Below are 18,803 nucleotides of genomic sequence, written 5' to 3'. Positions count from 1 at the left end.
TCATAGATGTTTATATTTTATTAAAAACACTAGAATCCTGACTAGAACCATTATCTTAAACTGGCATAGACAGTCGTCGGAACCTTTTTCAAACAGTGTGTCTTTACACGGACCGCTATAACGGCCGGACAGTTTTGATCACTCCGGAAGTTGAAAGTGTGTCGTTGTCCACATTATTCTCGTGTGATTTTAAGCAGCCTCCACATTTTCTCTCAGTAGAGCATTGGTTTCCTGTTGAAATAACTGTTCCGAGTATACAATGTCAGACAACGAAGACAAGTGAGTAAAATAAACACTAACAACAATAACAAGCCTTGATGATTTATTGCGATAATGTCCTCCTGACATGCTCATAGATCTCGAGATTGCGTTACAGTACAGGTTTAGCCTGACTTTCGATGCCCTATCATAATAAGACAGTTAACCATATTATTAATTATGCGAGACCAGATACTTTCGATTCGTATGTTGACGTAGGGGAGCTAAAATATTCAGACGACTCCAGACCAATTCAGTTGGTTTTCATTTTGAAGTCTTAAACGATAGTCAACAAAAGCCAGCAAGCCAGTGGTGATGTGATGGCATTTACTTGATATTGTTCTTCGATTTCGTCAAATTGTGCTCCACGTTTTCACACGTTTATTCGTATTCCTCACGTCAAACGCTTTGAACGTACCATCAATTTGTTTTGATAGCTTCGACGACGGAGACTTTGACGATGGGGAAGAAGATGAGGGATTAGATGACCTGGAGAACGCAGAGGATGTAAGTTCTTAATAGATATGCACAGCCAAATGTTGGCCCTTATTGACTATCTAGGCAAAGTAAGCCTACCTTATGTTTCCAACAAATGTGTTGTTTTTAACCTTCTGACAAGATGAGTGTGTTGTGATGTTGAACCTTCCCATCACCAAGCAACAATCACTTATCTCTTGTGCTAGTGTCTGGCATTAGCATTACATCTCCCTCATTGATATAATTTTTACTTCTCCACTGTAGGAGGACCAGGAGAATGTGCAGATTTTACCAGCTGGGCAAGGACATGGGGCTAATTTGAAAAGAATTACCACAGCTTACATGACCAAATATGAGCGAGCAAGAGTCTTAGGAACCCGCGCCCTGCAGATTGCGTGAGTGAAGTCTCACATCTGAAGATGGGTTGTGAGGGATATTCAGTTTGTTGTATCTTGTATTGGGTGTCTGTTGGTTCACATGGTCTTACATTTGTTGTCTGATGTTAGTGCCAGCATGATTGTAAAATCAGACTGTCAAAGTCCTTATTTTACACTGCAGTTGAATGAAAATAAATATCATGTTCTTTCCTCCCTTTGGTAGTATGTGTGCCCCAGTCATGGTGGAGCTGGAAGGGGAAACAGACCCCCTTCAGATTGCCATGAAGGAGCTGAAGTGAGTTACACCTCTCTCACTATTTTCTTTATTTTATGACTCTTGGTGATTTATTTTTTCCAGCTATGACATTTTGAAGTTGTAACTCTTACCTTAAAAACCAGGAGAGCAGAAGGTGGAACAGGTCCGTTACTGTATGAACTCTGTGTTTGAGCAGCACTAAACTTGTTGTAGTGTACTTGCTGCCATTGCAACACTATTTATGAATGTTTCAGCTTCCCAAATCTGATCCAAAAAAGTAGAAAGAATAGTAAAAGTAGAATCTGCTGACTTTATGTTAAAGCTAGCGAATTGCTAATCACAGTACTTTAGCTTTCAGTGTGCGCACTCAAAAACAAAACCTGGCTCTGTAAATGGGAAACAAACACAGTAGCTTGGACCAAGCTATACACAATTCCAGCCAATCAACATGTAGGGAGGGGTACAGTTTGATTGGCTCTTTAACTCAAATATAAACCTTTCGCTAGAATCACAGACTTTGTGACTCAAAACAACATTCATCATTGTTATGTGTTTAGAGGTGCTGACTGTTTATTGATTAATAAACATAGGATCTAAATATGTACCTTTCTGTAGGAGCTTCTGGCTGTACATGTACTTCCCAAACTATCTGGAAATCTCATTAAAGGAAAGCTTCTTGAAATGGCCTATCCATGAGTAGTGCTGAATATTGGGAAATGAATTTTTTTACCAGAATTGATTGACACCTGCTCCGGTTTGAGTCAGACCGGAATGTAGGTCTTTATAATTAACGCAATTGTATATGCACAAAGCTGAGAAGCAAAGAACAATTTGGAAAGAATCAATATGTTAAGGCAGAGGTCTTCAACCGGGGGTCCGCGACCCCCAGGGGGTCCGCGGAGGTACTGCAGGGGGTCCGCCAAATTATTCCATCTGAAGCATTTTTCCCTCTTCCAAAAATTAAAAACGTCCAATAGGCTACATAAACATAAACAGATCGTAACAATTGCTTTCTATTCGTTTATAAAATAATACATAGGCTACCCATGAATCTTCACGCGATCATTTCATCACCATGGCAACATATACACTTCGAGCTCTTGCCAAAAACACGTTACCTGCCATTACCATACAATTTAAAAATGATGGATCGTTTTGTAATTTCTCGGAACAAAAGCTCCACGTCATACAGCACTGATGGCGGTTCAGATGATCTACCTTCAGAGGATTCCAACATGCCTTAATACCCAGAAGCGCAAACTGGAGAAAACGCGTAAATATTCAAATAATTATCTGAAGTTTGGCTTCACCTACAAAGAGACCGATGGTGACGAACTACCAGTGTGCGTGGTTTGCTCTTCCGTGCTATCAAACGAAAGTATGACGCCATCAAAGCGGCAACAACACTTAGACTTAACACATGCTCACTTGAAAGAAACAAACATTTAATATTTCCAGGCCCGTTTCAAATATTTTGAGGGCCAGCAGACAATCAGCAAAAGTTGGCGAGCTAGCTTTAAAACCCTCTTATCAAGTTGCATTACGTGTCGCTCAGACCAAAACGCCATACATAATTGCGGAAAGTCTAATACTGCCAGCAGCTAGTAATATGTGAAAAACAATGTTTGGGAAGGAAAAGCATCCCTTTGCCCGCCCTATTGATGAATTGGCAGCTGATGTGAGGGCACAACTAGTCGCGAAACTCCCGAAAGCAGATTATTTTGCACTACAATTAGATGAATCCACAGACGTGTCAAACGACCCTCAGCTTTTAGCGTTTGTGTGGTTGTCGACCAAAATGAGATGCAGGAGGAATTTATATTCTGTAAGCAGCTGCATGGACGTACAAAAAAGTTCCGAGATTTTCAAAGTGATCGACAATTTTTTCCGTGAACATGATATACCCTCGCCAAAATGTGTCGCGCTGTGCACTGACGGTGCAAGAGCCATGTATGACGCACTGCATGCTTCATAGGGAGAATGTTGTTGCCAAAGTCATGAATGATGAATTCTTAAACGTCAGATCTCTCACTAGGTATGAGATATTTCATCCATACTTAAGCTTCTCAAGCTACTCAATTCTTTGTCCCTCCCTAATTGAATACAGAGTAATGGCTAACTATAAGGGAGAAAAAATGTCAATAATAAACAGAATAAAGTTGTGTGTTACAAATTATGTATAATTATGTTCAAACATGTGTATGGGAGTGTGTGTGTGTGTGTGTGTGTGTGTGTGTGTGTGTGTGTGTGTGTGTGTGTGTGTGTGTGTGTGTGTGTGTGTGTGTGTGTGTGTGTGTGTGTGTGTGTGAGAGAGACTGACACTTAGTTCCAGATCAAATATATGAATATCAGGCCTAAATTTGGGGCGGTGGGGGTGGGGGTCCCTGCTCAGTGTCTCTCTCAGCCAAGGGGTCCTTGGGCTGAAAAAGGTTGAAGACCCCTGTGTTAAGGTATAGCTGGGTATAGCCTAATTGAACATTTTCATTATGGGCCATTCAATGATGTAGTATATTTAAATGAACCAACTACTGTCAACTGCTTAAGCAAAGGTCAAATGCAATAATTATCTTTGAGAGGCTTGCTCAGTGATGGCCACTTGCGGAATGAGCTGTTGCTCTGGTTAAGGACCTAAGCTAAGAGTGGTTCAGACCAACCTTACTGAAGCAACAGATGCTCTAAAAGAAAATGAAGGTAGATCTCTTCAGGTGTGACTTACAAATGATGTAGCACTCTGGAAAGTGTTGCCCATGCATGTCGGTTCATCAAGAGATGTGTTCGATTTTTGTATTTTATTTTATTTTTTTCCACAGGAGCAGAAAGATTCCAATTATCATCAGGAGGTACCTGCCTGACGGCAGCTATGAGGACTGGGGCTGTGATGAACTCATTATAACAGACTGAGCTGACCTGAACTGAGGCTGAACAGCAAACCCGCACCCAAAAGAATTAGAGACAGATCCTCAGAACCCTGAACTGCTGTTGTTAAGAAACAAGTATGGAAAAGAGGCATAGATTCACATGTTACCTCCTTCTATTTCTATAAGCTGAGGTCCCAGGGACCACACAAATGCTCTTGTTTGGGGAGGCTTCTCAATCAGTCATCAGTGCTGAGTCTAACCCTCAGCTTTCCATCTGGAACGTTCTGTTGCATGTCCCCCTCTTCTCCACTAGGTGGACTTCAGAATACGGAGAAAAGTATGACTAGCGAAGTGTTGAATAGTTTTGAGTTTTCTTTTATTCCTTATATTTTAAGTGGTTATTAAAAGATTTTTGTAAGCAAAGTGGTTTTGATTTCTATCTACTAGTGTTTTCCTCATTGGGTATAAAACACAGGTTTTTATATATATATATATATATATATATATATATATGTGTGTCTGTGTGTGTGTGCACAATAGTGTTGGGTAAGATAAAGCTATCAGTACATTAGAGTTTGACAACACTGATATATGTGATGTTAGAGCTTAATGAGGCATAATTGAGGTTGTGTCTGAATCTAGAGCACTAACTTGGTCAAATCCTACAGACTTGCCTTACAAACACCAACACCACAGTTGGCACTGATCTAATCTGGCTAACATGCTCATTTTGGTCATTTGGTGATGTGCTGTAAAAGCTGATTTTTTTTATCGGTTACCAACATAAAATTACGTAGCATTGGCAGGTGTAAATTAATTGAAGGATGATACAAATACTTGTTACCTATAAAAACATACCTCATGAAATGAATGGAACCTTCAGGTGGTTGTTTTATGTATTGATTAAATCCTTGAAGGTTTGACAAGTTTCATAAATAAATAGAAATCCATAGTTAAGGACTTCTTAATCAGCAAAATATCACTTATGGAGGTCGTAAAGAGCTCTCAAACTCATTCTGGTAGGTCTGGAAATCTGATCTAAAGTGCACTCAGAAGCAACATTTTCCCTTGGTGGCTAAATATCTTAGTCACACTGACATGACCAAAGCACGCCAAGGAGAATGTGTGTTCTGTTGCCTCTCCAGTTCCACGCCCTGCATTTCCTGTTCCTGCTCCATCGGTACACCTCCACACGTCATCTTAAATCAACCCATAGTGAGCTCTTAGGCAATGGCAAGGTGTAAGATTTCACTAAGATATATCCAGATTTTACAGTCATGACTGAGGTAAACAAGCCCATAGTGTGCTGTTCCTTCTTGAACTAATGATTAAATGAGGAGTTCACTCTGCCGTATCTCCGCCATACACCCCCAAACAAACAAACAAATAAACAAATAGGCCATTCATTGTTTCATGGGGGTCCGGAGGGGTTGTGTCTCCATGACAACGAGCAGCCCTACCCTATGATGTGGAAAGATGGTAGATAGTAGGGAAGTACTAGGAGAGAGAAACACTTCCCCATCATACATGCCCTGGTGCTAATCAAAGTACAAAATGTAACAGTTGAAGTACACTATGTGTATTGGCATTATCAGTCATGAAGTACACATATTTTGCTAAACCAATGTGTCAACCTTAACTGAGGGTGATGAAAACACCTATGAGTCCTATTAGTGAACAGAACTGGAATTTTTATTTTACTTGATATTTTTTCTGACTAGTTATTAATTCTGCTGCCATTTTGCCGGTTTTTGACTTCCACCCCATTTCTTCAACACTTCCACATCCCACTTTGCCTCATATTTCTCTGTTTCTCTTTCGCCCTCTCCAGTCTTGGAATGTTTTAATCCCATTACACTCTCAACCTGGAAGAGGAGGGGAGGGGAGGGGAGCAGCAGGGCTGGAGGGGAGGGGCAGGAGCAGCGTGTACTGAGACTGTGTGCCCTCTATGTATGAGTGTCCCTTTGTATCACGGCAAAGTTCTGGATATGGCTCCCTCATCGCCCCCCTCCATCCCCTGCCCTTGGCCCCCCTCCCTCAGCTCTGGCTCAATGGCGCTCTTTGTCTTACTAAAGTATCACACAGCCGATTAAATGGAGGGAATTAGGAATCAGGCTTAACTCGTAGCGCACACACACACATACACAAAGGAACACACAACCACGCATACATATTTGCGAACATGCATACATATACGTACATATACTGTACTTACCAGAGGCAAACGACTATACCCTGAAAACAGCATGACGTGGCATTATGGCCTCATCGGTGCTGTCAGGCACTGTATGGCATGACATTCTCTGTAGGCCTCAACGAAGAATGTAAGGTAGGGAGAATTGCATGCTGCCTCAGAGGCACATTGACTACATACTCTACTTAACACATACATGGAGCAACAGAAGCTAAAGAGCCTTTTGAGCCTTTTGTAGACTGACCATGGAAACACCGGGGATGCTACATCATTGTGTTTGTGAAAACACCTCCAATCTGGGATTTTTGTTATTGCCCTCGGTTGCCCCATAGTTCCCTGACCCCGCTTAACTGCCACTTTATGAACCACCACTGGAGAACCTTTTTTTTTTTTTTTTTTTTTACAAAAGCAGGAAGCGTACAGATTTATTTAGTGTGAGAGAATTCATTAGTCATTCTGTCTCTAAAGTTTCATCTTCTCTACTATTTACAAGGGTGTTCTGGTTTGCTGGCAACATAACTGAGAAAGTACAAAATAGCATACAACAATATCAGTCATAGGCTTTCAACATATAAGGAGAACAAAGAAAACAGTTAACAGTGAACAAAACTTAATACCAGCAAATATAAATAATATTTTTGTAATATATAACAAGCATGTCCTACCACAAGGTGTAGGATGTAAATGAAATTTCTGGTTTTGCTTATAATACTACGAAATACAAGAAATCAAGCAACAAAGTGAAAGCTTACTGTGATAACAAGATGATATCCTCTCTTGCATTGGGTCAAACAAAGGTATATAGAGAAAATTACGTAAATTAATAGTCTGATGAAAGGAACATACATCAAATAACAGTCCCTCTTGTATTTCTAACAAGTACTGAACCTAACTCACGGTATAAGGTTTAATTCATATTGTATGGCACCCAGAATGGACAGTTAAATCTGTGCAGATGACTTATCCTCTGTGGCTGGGAAATGGCATGGGTTTAAATCACTCTGGTTCATTTTCACAGTCCACAACTGACAACGGCCCAGTCCACACATTGGCAATGTCCATCAACTAACAGTGTGAATGCACAGGTGATGGTTTAATCACTGAAATGATCCACAGTGTTGTGTATGTTGGTGAGTCAAATGCTCATTGTCGTTCATGCCATTATGAAAATTAGGCAAATGTGACACTGAAGTTAACAACTTTCTGTTTCACAATTCTTTTTTGTCTCACACAATCTCAGGTAAATGGACTTTGATGAACTACTTAAAAGCACTTAAAAGCAAGCAAAAAAAAAACTGTTATAGAACAAGTATCTACAAAACTATAATTTGACACTGAAGTATATACACATTTTGAATGTCAAACCAAATTTGAATATAAAAATTGAAGGGCAGTGGTGCAGACTTTTCAGTGTAGTAATGGCAACAAAAACCGACAACATTGACATTAATATTAAACACTACATGGATGGCTACATGAAAAATACTGTACTATGATTAATGAAAAAAGACCTTTATTTGGTTAATAGAAAAAGATTACTGTTTTTAAAACAATTATCAACGCCTATGAATGTACACATAATATTGTCTTTTCAGTGTCTATCCCAGTTCTGTAGAATAGTGTCTTACTAATGCAGTTCGGAATCATATCAGTAGTCAGTGCTGGAGAGAACTGCTCAACAATATCGAATTGGAAATGCTAACAGTCGCCATAGTCTTGTGTTTATATTGTTACCAAATAGAAAAGTAACTGACCTAACATTTAGATGGCAATGTGTGTATGTATAGATTAAGTGGAGGCCTGCTTATTTTAAAACCAGTTCATTTCTTGGTCTTTAAAGTTTTGGTCTCAAAACTTTGGTCATGTTTATTAGTAATCCCTACAATGCAGTGAACAAGTTCCCCTTACACTCTATAGTGTCTGTATCATAAAGGCACTTCCTCACAGAGAGGACCTATATACCTATATATATACGAATACTTGGAAATGATAAGCATTGAGTGAGACACTGTATGTGTCCTGTTAAATGAATGACATGCCTGAGATATAAATGGGGTTGTTACAATAAACATTTTCTCTACTTCTTTATTTTAATTCCATGTTTAAAATGACAAATCTGTCTTGATTGTTGGCATCATTCCTTGTTTCAACATCCACACTCTCCCATTCACAAACATGAAATCAAATTGTACTACCTAGCCTTCAGTAAAACTGTGTACTGTACACTACACCATGTTACCCCAAAAACTCCACCGAGCTCCATATGTCATCCCTAAGCACTGCTGGCCAGTCTGGCTCCACACCGGACCAAAGTGGGTCTGACTGGGCTGGGTTTCCCCAGCACTCCACCTCTTCTTTGCTCTGTGTTTCTGGCTGTGGGACTCCACCCATGCCAGGGCCCTGTCCTCTTCCTCCCCTTCCTCCTCCTCCCCATCCTCTTCCTCCTCTCCCGCTTCCTCCTCTACTTCTTCTCCAGGTCTCTGTCAAGGCCGTGAGAGGGTGGTGTAGACGGGCTGCTCCCAGTGTGTGGGGCTGTGGGACTGGGGCACACTGGAGGGGTCGGTGATGGCTGTGTAGAGGGGCCTCTGCGAGGGCCCCATGTAAGAGAAGGCTGAGTAGAGCCCCGAGGCCTGGCTGGAATGGGCGTAATAGGAGCCTGAGGCCTGGTGATCGGCGTAGTCGGCAAACTGGGCGCGGGAGGCCAGCGAGGGGAAGGCAGAGCTGTAGTGTGGCAGGCTAAGCGGGGTGTAGGTGACGTGGGAGCCACTGCTGCCCGCCTCTCCGGCAAAGTGGCCCACCGGTCCGGCCTCGCTCTTGATCTGGGCTTTGGACGGGTCGGAGGCCAGCGAGGAGGTGTGGTGCTGCTGCTGGTGCTGCTGCTGCTTGGACAGCCAGGCGGCAGAGTGTCCGCTGGCCGCCGCCAGGGCCGTGGAGATGCCGTACGCGTAGGGCGAGCTGGAGGAACCGGCCGCCCCAGGGGCCCCAGAGCTGCCCCCAACACCAGGGTGCCCGTTGGGCGGGAGGTACTGGTCAAACTCGTTCACGTCGAAGGGCTCCATGTTGGCCATGACGTCGTGGCTGATCTCACCGATGTCCACGTTCCCAAAGTCGATGTGGGGTTTGCCTGCTCCAGACGCTGACCCAGAGCCCCCGTCTGCTCCCACGCCCAGGCCGCCACGGGAGCCTCCCGCTCCGCCACCCTCTCGCTTCCCCTCTCCTGACTTTCCAGACTGCAACTCGGTCTTCGGCGTAGTTGGAGGCGTCGGAGGACTGTGGCTCTGACCTTTGGGGAAAGAAAAAGAACTACAATCAAGAAAGGGAAAAAGAACGAGAAAACGATACACCTGGACCAAGCTATAAGAGTTGAGGAAGAGGAAGTAAGTGCTACTTTGGCCTGATTGTGTAATTGGCCTTTCATCATGTTTTAAAGGGCCACAGACATTTATAGATCATTGTCAGTTTCCTGACCAAGACCATTCGGTCACAGGGGTTTATTTTTCCCCACCTACCTGACCTATTAACGCAGGAAGAACTGTACCCATCATTAGTTTTCCTCTGAGATACAAGAGGGCACTAGACAGCATAGGGACGTGTTTAATGCTCAATAAAATCAGAAACTGCAATGATCAATTTAAGCTTTACTCAGTTCACTGTTTGAACTGGGCCCGTATTTATCAGTCAGATCTATGGTTTTGACTTTAAAGTGGGTAGCTAGCTAGCCAGATGCAAAACATGAACAATGGAAAGGATCTTAGACTTTGCACTAGTACCTACAGGCAAGCATCACAAGACTTCACGCGCATTTATCTCAAGGTGACAAACACATAAATCTTGATGTTCTACAAATGTCTGGGCGCCTTTAAGGAGACAGTGTGTGTGTAAGAGGAATTCCCCATGAGGTGGAGTTAAAGGACACAGGGTTACAGAGGGAGTCATCTGGGGCACACCTGCAGCGTGGGGGTGATGCCCATCGGCCAGTGGAGACCCTGTCCCTCCGGCATGAACTTCTAGATGGAGGCTCTTGTAGTGTGATTGGCTGTGGCTGACCTCACCCTCGGCATCGCCCTCATTGCTGGAGTTGGGTTTGCCGTTCTTGCGGCGCCGTGGCTGGTACTTGTATTCCGGATAGTCCTTCTTGTGCTGCTTCCTCAGCCTCTCGGCCTCCTCGATGAAGGGCCGCTTGTCATTTTCATTCAAGAGCCTGGGAAGGTAAGAGAGGCGGACGAAAACAGAGTGAGAATGGAATGGTCCATATTTGCATGTGTGACAAATTCCCAGATGATACAGCTGCTTCATATAATATGGGTTGCATGTTTGAGGTTGGAAATTGGATCAGGCCCCCCACACGTAAACCTGAGGGCCCTCCTGACACCCTAACCTTACACAGAAGGGGTCAAGGACTTTGACTCAACCTCAATCAAATCAGATGTAAAGTAATTTCCTGTGGCTTAGTGTTTGTTTAAGATACTTTTGGAGGTCACATGATTTTTGTAACATTTTAAAGGCATAGTATTTATGGGCCATATAACCAGTGCACACCACAATAGTCATTATAGTCATTTATTGAGAACTGTAATTCAGTTTCAGTGCCTGAGGATGTAATTGGGGCACAGGACAAAATGATTAGAATGGGAAAGGCTGACCTTTGAAACTGTTCATATGCTTCCTGGTCAATTATGAACTATTCTGGGTGAAGTCTTTATCTGGTTAATGTTGTGACTTTTGCAAGATTAATAGTTTGGTCTGCCTAAGGCAGAAATAAATTCTGTAGTGACAAATCTACAGTCCCACTTTGTTTTGTCACCAAAGGCAGATGAACGGATTTATTGAACTTGTTTGCTCATTTGCAGCAAATCTTTCCTCTGTCTATAAAAGTTACCACATCACAATATCAAAGCACAATTGGATATCATTTTGGTTATTGATACAACTGTATTATTTATTTGAACTGTTGATTAAAAGATGATACCTATGGATTCTCACTCAAGGCCTTCCGAAAATATTGATATAGGCCTACAGTTAAAAGTACATATTCATAACATTACTTAATTGATTTGACTGGCAGCTGACCATTTAGATAATTACATTAAGGATCCACACTGCATGAACAACATGAGCTAGCCCTTCTGAAAATCTGTTTACAACGTCTGTCTAGAGGCCTATCTGTCCATATGAGAAGCTGCATTGCCTGATGAACTCTTATCTTGATACAGCTATGGGGGGAGTGTCTGTTAGTTCTGGACCCTGGGCTTACCTCCACAATTTCCCCAACGTTTTACTAAGCTCGGCGTTGTGCAGGTGAGGGTACTGGTCAGCGAGTTTTCGCCGTGCGGCCTGCGCCCACACCATGAAGGCGTTCATGGGTCTTTTCACGTGCGGCTTACTCTTGCTTCCTGAGTTCACGCGCACTGGCATGGGCACAAGCGTCCAATCGTATCCATTCAGCACCTGGCTTACCGCCTCACGGATACCAATGGGGAAGCGTTCATCCTCCTCGTCGGATTTGACGGAGACCGTGCTGCCACCATCCTCTCCAACCGATGGTTGCTGTCCAGACAAAGGTGAGTCTGCGCCTCCGGCGGGGCCTGAGGAGTGGACCGGTGACATAGAGTGACCGTCATCCGAGACGCCAGGACTCATTTCCACCTCAGACAAACTCTGTTCCTCTCCCGACATCTTTCTATTCACTCTGGTAAACTTTCTCCTGGAAACGTTGCACAAAGCAGGCTACTTATTTCTCTGTAGCTTTTTCTCCGAAATGACTGGGTTGTACTGAATCAATACTTTTCCTAAGTAGAGATTTGTTTTCTCTTATGCCAATGCGTTTACTGATTAATTTTATCCATTCGAAATTTGTTTATATGAATTTCCAATCAGTTTCGTCGCTCAGTCTTCTCTCCAGAATTCTGCTCGAATTGCACATTAAAGTTCTTTCCATTCGTACGGGTGCAGTCCCACGCTTTATGCGCCTTTGAATGGTTTAAATTTGGTAGAACATCAGGGAACTGCTTCTTACAATCCGCTGTCTGATAATCCAGTTGTGTGTGGGTTGTCTTCACGTCTGTTTTACACAATACGTTTACAGTAAACACCTGCAAAAAATGAAAGAAATTGGATATATGAGATATACATAACAGTTTACATTCATGGCACCTTTACCTAACATTTCAGTCCACTTAACATATGTAATTTTCCATGAATTTGTATCTGACAAGAAATTCTAGACGAGTCACATGAAAGGTGTTTTTTAAAAGTCGTTTTAGAAAGCATTGCAGGCTTACTTATCAGGGCCACGTCGCAATCGTGTGTGCGTCAGTTTACCTTGGTCGCTCTGGCTCGATCTGAATATTTTTCTAGCCCAGGCCTCACTCCCGCTAACAAGCTACTGTTTAAGGTTTGGCAGTTATTGCAAGCTCCCCGGAGAGCAAGTGTTGGAATAATATGCACCCGCAGCAGCACAGGGCTAGGCTTTATGCCGCGGAACTCCTAGATAAACACGGGCCTGACGCTGGAAATACAAACCGCGTGTGGCTAGGCCTATATGTGTGTATCCTCGTCTGTGAACTGAAGACTGTTTGTGAGTGAATGAGCAGTATATATTGCGGGGAAAATGTTAGGTTTTGTCCACAGACCTAAGGCAGTCCTTCTTACTGGCCGTGACCTGAATGTTTTGATACTGGTAATGACGAATAGCCTACATTGACATTTACTTAATGAGAAATAATGTTGCTATTAAATATGACTCAATTTGCCTGTAATTGGAATGTGCTCATTGGTTATTTTAGACATCTGTGCGTTTAGTGGTCTGCATACAGCTAAATAGGGGTTAGTCTCTCACATTGAGAAGGCTGTGGTCTTACGTCTGTAGGACTGTTTGTGTTTTGGCATCTTAAACACGCCATAATGAGATGTTCATCTCCTGATGAAATGAGAGCGACATAGTCGGATAGACACAGTTTAATTACTGCAGGCATCAGTGGTCCAGTAGCACTGGTGAAATGGGATACGTCGTTCAACATGTCTCCAGCCAATTAGCTTTTAATTAAGATCAAAGCCCAGGTAGGCCGATTAAACTTGAGAAAGCTCTGTGCTGCCAGGCCAGGCAAGTAGTTGTGTTAAAATTGATTTGCCAGATGTGACCACTGCACTGCATCAGGTTTATAATGGGATCATGGCTTATCTGGTGCTTAGAGTCTTTGTGTTCTCCGAGCATATCTTTCTGTTTTTGTCTCCGACGACGTTCAAGCAAGGATCTCTGCCATGTCGGAGTAAATTCACTTCGTTTCCCTGCTCCTATTCTGAAAATGGGAATGCCTTTGCGGAAAGAGGTCGGTGAGCCATATGACGTGCTTGCACTGCGGCTCGCACGCCTGCACTCGAAACAGAGGATCACTGTGTAAGAGTCACTACACACCTTATGTTTTCCATCTAGTTTTATGGGCAGTTTTCTGTTTTTAAGTAAATACTTTTAATTGTGCATAAATGCAGTGTCAAGGTAACACTATTGCGTTTTCCATGTATTCATTCATCAACTGACAGTATTTGACAGCAGTGTAAAACAAGTGAGCCCTGACATAGCCTACTGTCGTATTTTAATCAATATCCTATAGGCATAGGCTACTTATTCACCTTGCTGTTGATATTTTGTTAAGCGTCTTTTACCCACCCGATGGTCAGTGCCTATGTTGTACACGTACCCTATATTAACCAAATGCAGGGGAATATAACGTGATGACAAACTGCTAATTTCACCGCTTGACTTGGCAATAACTTGTCCCAAATTCCTGCGTGGTTATGCAAAGTACTTCGTTTCTAAGAGCTAAGAATTATTCAGTTTAATAGTGGTTGATACAGTTATCTTTTTCCAGATATCATATTTGCCTTCTAGTTCTGTTTCATTAGTTTATTTGTTCGTTTCTCTCGGATTTTAAGGTATTTAGATACTTGAACCAATACCTGATCAAAATGTTTTAGGCCTCGTTAGTGCTTGTATGTTGTCCCTTTGCTAAGCACTACAAGCAGTCCGATATACCACACAAAACTAAAACTTTCATTTGCGACTTATTCTGTGGAAGCCCAGGTTGAGATCCTTGCTTTGAGAAAAAGAAATTGGGCAACGTTCTATGGACGTTGAGAGGGGCATCGTAACCTCCTTATTTAGTTATTCTGAATCGATTTAGCCAGGTCGACTCCGTAGCCTACCTTATCTGAATTAAAAAATAATTTTAAATTAGCGTAGGCCTAAACCATTTTCTTATATGAACATTAACTGTCTAGCTCAGTAATTCAGTTGGAAGGCGGCTGTGCCCATGCGATTAAAGGGGTCAAGGTTTAAAAATAATCCGAACTATTTTGACGAAGTTGTTTTTTCTAAAGTATGTTACAGCTGTGAAATAGGCATCTTTAAATTAGGCCTTATTGTTTTCACAGTTTTTCTCATTCAATTAGTTAAATAGGCTACACACTTTACAACAGACACGAACTAATGAACACACCAAGAAAGCTGTCTAAAACCATTCCAACAAATCTTAATCCTCCTAGACCAGTCGAAGGTTAAATAATGTCAGTGTGGGAATGTTTCTTGAAATATAAAAAACAGCGAATTCTGGCATTCGCATTTACAAAGCAATTATTATTAATAATAGTAATAATGATATTGATAATAATAAATCGTCATGCCTTTCTTATCAAGACAATACATGTCAAATATTCTTTCAACATTATGGTCCAATACAGACAGAAAAAGATAAACATTACAAGAAATTAGTAAAATGCTAAGCGTCTTACTTCTGTATTGAAAAAGGAGGTCGCCCGCTTAGCACTAGAGTCCGTGAGTTCCCGAGTTCCTAAAGTGACGCTCCCGCTCACTCCCCAGCCCCCTCGCTCGCGCTGCCCCGCTATGAATGCCCGCTCTGTGTCGCACACTGGGGCTTAAAGAGCTCCGTTGTGTGAGGAAAGAGAAAAAAAATACATTTTGTGGAAAAAAATCTTAAAGGAGCAGCGAACTTACACGCCAGCCCCTTCTGTGATTGGCTGCTGATCATTCTCCAAAGTCTCCCCCCGTGGGGCGGGATTTCTCAGGCAACACAACCGATTCCGATAGACCTTTATACATTAAGTTGTGTGAGTCACTGTTTGTAATTTGTACTCTAATGATTTTAGAGTTTCACAAATTCAGTGACTAAGAACATTTAATAAAAATAATTATTGACAGCAAAGGCCGACACTTGTTTAATCAGAGAGAGAAAATGTTGCCGTGAACAAATCTAAATGTAGCCCAATATGATATGATCAGTGTTTAAAATGTCAAAGGTATAAATTTACACATCCACACAAATGTGTCTCTGATTTTAACAAAATAGTCGCTTCAGGGCCTACATGTCGAATTAAAGATGAGACTTTGTGTTTTCCAGTGCATGGTTTGACTGTAAATACTGAACACTGATTAAGATTTTTGTCTTTATTTATTTATGTATATTTATTTATTTATAATCGCTAGTGACCCTAAATTATTTATAGAAGTATATGCAATAACCTTGCCTAATTGTGTGATTTAAGTGATTATGTTTGCACTGTAGTTATTAATAAAGTTGGTTCAATATTATTAGGCCTGTACTGTCGTAAATATGGACATGGTAAATGTTTACCGGGCGATCTGTTTACCACGTGGGTTTGATCTGACACTGTACATTGATAGGCTTACTTAATCACGAGATGGGCACACTTACTAGCAGCGCACCCTGAAATGGCTCACTTGATGTCGTAAAAAATGGTCCAGGATGAAAGGTGAATTAGTGGCGTGGTCACCACACCAGGGCATCACACTGGGCGCGTTGTTTGGAGCTGGCTTCTCCTGGCCTGTTTGCCTTTGGGGCAGAGCGAAGTCGAGGCCTAGGAGCGTGGGGCACGCCGTGGGCTTAGTTCTCATGAGCTGTACCGGAGACAAGCAGGGCCAATGACATGCTTGCACAGCCAGGTCGCGCCACACCTGCTGTGCGCAGTGGCATCTCCGTGTCATTACGCATGACGCGGAATCGCTTGTATTGTAGACTGCACTTAAACGCAAGTTGTATATTTACCAATTCATATATATGTAATACTTTGTAGGGGGGGGGGGACTTTTATGTATATGGTACACCAAGAAAGAATTTTTTCTTTCTGTGTTAGGAACCTAAAACTTTGGCAAACCTACACTTCACAAACGCATGCTTGTCTGTATATTTTATGCTCGATTGTGTAGCACATTTGATAGGCCTAAAATATCTTACAAAATCAGGAAATCGAACTGCACTGCTGGCTGCTGAAACCTACAGTATCTGCTGCAAGCTTCGCATGGCTATCTCAGCGCTGCTATGTTGGGTTGAAATATAATTCCACAGCAAACACTGCGCCACTTCATAGTACGTGTTAGTTTTATAATTGCATCAGTGCACAGTCACTTAGATACAAAGAGCACACATTTAAAACCAAACAGCATTTGCAGAAAATATAGAGAAGAGAGACGGGGGGAATATTACAGCCCAAGAGCACACAAACACACGCGCTGTTCGGCTCAACAATAACCCCTTGTATTTCCATCTCACGACACCCCCCTCCCCAAAAATCACTTCTTTTTTCATTATCCATGAATGTTGACTCTGATAAGGGATCCTAGCCATGAGTGAATCTCTCTGTCTGATTCTCTCTCCCTCTCTCCCTCTCTCGCATTCCCTCTCTACTCCTTTCTTTGCGCCCTTTGTTTTATCTCAGGTGAATTGTAATCATGTGATCAAACGAACACCCCCCTTCCATTACCCCCTTAAATGAAAAAATGAGGAACAAAAAGCAGTTCTGTGTATATAAAAAAAGAAAAGAGAAAAAGACGTGTGTCTCTCTTTAGTGCTTGTCTTTTCACTGTGTCTCAGCAAACGCACACATATACAGAAAAATGCTCCAAGACCTCTGTGTTGCCTGTGGATGTACATGTCATACCGTCTACTCAGGAGTAGCGTCTCTGAGGGGGGGAAACCAAATATTCCAACCCGGTTGACTGCCGGTTCCTCCGGATTTGCCTGCTCCCGTCTTTGAAGTGAGTTTTTTTAAGTACTGTAAATGAGCGTGCACTGAAGTAAAATTTGGAAGAGTCGGGCAATGAATACGTGAAATTAAACAAACAAGGTGTTACATTTTTCTTTCAGGCAGTTATAATACATATTAATATATTTAACACATCGTTTGTGTAGGCTGTGCAAAATAAATAACAGTTCTGCAGAAGAAGCAATTATTCTAATGCCTCAGTGGCTTGAATCTGTTATCCAAAAGTTGGCTGTACGTTAACGCAACATTAGTGATATATATTTTTGCTGTTTCAACCTTTCAGTACTGATAACAAAATGTGTAATTCCTACCTGCACTACTTGTGTCTTTGTATAGCTGCCTGAGCATTTGCGGTTTGTACAGTTAATACAGTAGTTGTCAAATTTGCTTTGATGGAGATGAATATGTGTATTAAGATGTAGAAACGCACCTTCATGTTGTGAATGTGCGAATATTATCGAAGTAATCATTTATTCGTGCGAAAGCGACACGGGCAGCAAATGTTTCAAATGTTGTAGTGAATTTAGTTTGATCTTGTTTAATGTCGTGAATTAAAGTGTAGGCCGATGTATATGTCGCCTTCAAGTATGGTGCTGACATTTCATCAGGCCTAAATCTTCTATCTAAGTTTGCCGCGAGTCTAATGGGTCACTATTTCCACCTGAATAGATTTAAATATCGAAGGTGAGACATAGTCTTTCTATGGTTATAATCACTGACATCATTTTCGTTGCATTCAAATGTAGTCTTTCGTTTTGATGTGATCAGATTATTTAATTGTTTTAATCTTTATAACGTTCATTCTTATAGCATGGACCTTTTGTAAAGGTTTTAGCAATAAAGCTTAGGCACTGATTTAATTCCCACGAACAACCGACATTTTTATGGAATTTTGTATGGATTTATGGAATTCTCAAGGCTTTATTCACCCATAATGATGCCTTATCAATATTTATTAAATACAGTTGTCAAACTAATAATTTAAAAATGAAATTCACCAGCTTTGAAAAATGTAACTGCCCTAATTAAAACGGAACTATATGTCAGGATCTATAGTCGGATTTTATCTCCATGAACAGAAATTATGTGTTATAATTTTAATAACCAAATTAGTATCCCCGTTTTTGTCACAGCAGAGACGTTGTTGATTCTTGCTTTAATTAATTGTGTGCAAATGAAATGATGGGTCACATTCTTCAGGTTTCGCCCCTCTCTTCTACACTAGTGTGTCATTTATCTGTGGTGATCTGCTCCCTCTACACCTGTTGCTCATTTCTTTGGAGGCTCTGAAAATGTTTTGTGGGAAA

General features: G+C 41.7%; 2 protein-coding genes across 2 annotated transcripts; one reads left to right on the top strand and one right to left on the bottom strand.

Moving 5' to 3' along the window:
• Window positions 1-103: 103 nt before the first annotated feature.
• Window positions 104-4,649, top strand: polr2f (RNA polymerase II, I and III subunit F). Its single transcript, XM_012825696.3, has 5 exons — window positions 104-279; window positions 696-765; window positions 1,000-1,130; window positions 1,336-1,407; window positions 4,179-4,649. Exons 1-5 carry the CDS (start codon window positions 260-262, stop codon window positions 4,267-4,269), a joined length of 384 nt encoding a protein of 127 aa, XP_012681150.1. The 5' UTR covers window positions 104-259; the 3' UTR covers window positions 4,270-4,649.
• A 2,195-nt stretch (window positions 4,650-6,844) lies between these two features.
• Window positions 6,845-15,502, bottom strand: sox10 (SRY-box transcription factor 10). Its single transcript, XM_012825691.3, has 4 exons — window positions 15,208-15,502; window positions 11,675-12,512; window positions 10,368-10,621; window positions 6,845-9,703 (listed from the first exon to the last, which is right to left on the bottom strand). Exons 2-4 carry the CDS (start codon window positions 12,094-12,096, stop codon window positions 8,904-8,906), a joined length of 1,476 nt encoding a protein of 491 aa, XP_012681145.1. The 5' UTR covers window positions 12,097-12,512; window positions 15,208-15,502; the 3' UTR covers window positions 6,845-8,903.
• Window positions 15,503-18,803: the final 3,301 nt, after the last annotated feature.

The sequence above is a fragment of the Clupea harengus genome, chromosome 1 (genome assembly GCF_900700415.2).
Source record: "Clupea harengus chromosome 1, Ch_v2.0.2, whole genome shotgun sequence".
Lineage (NCBI taxonomy): Eukaryota > Metazoa > Chordata > Actinopteri > Clupeiformes > Clupeidae > Clupea > Clupea harengus.
The sequence above is the reverse complement of the archived record's forward strand: the minus strand, read 5'-3'. Positions and strand labels throughout refer to the sequence as shown.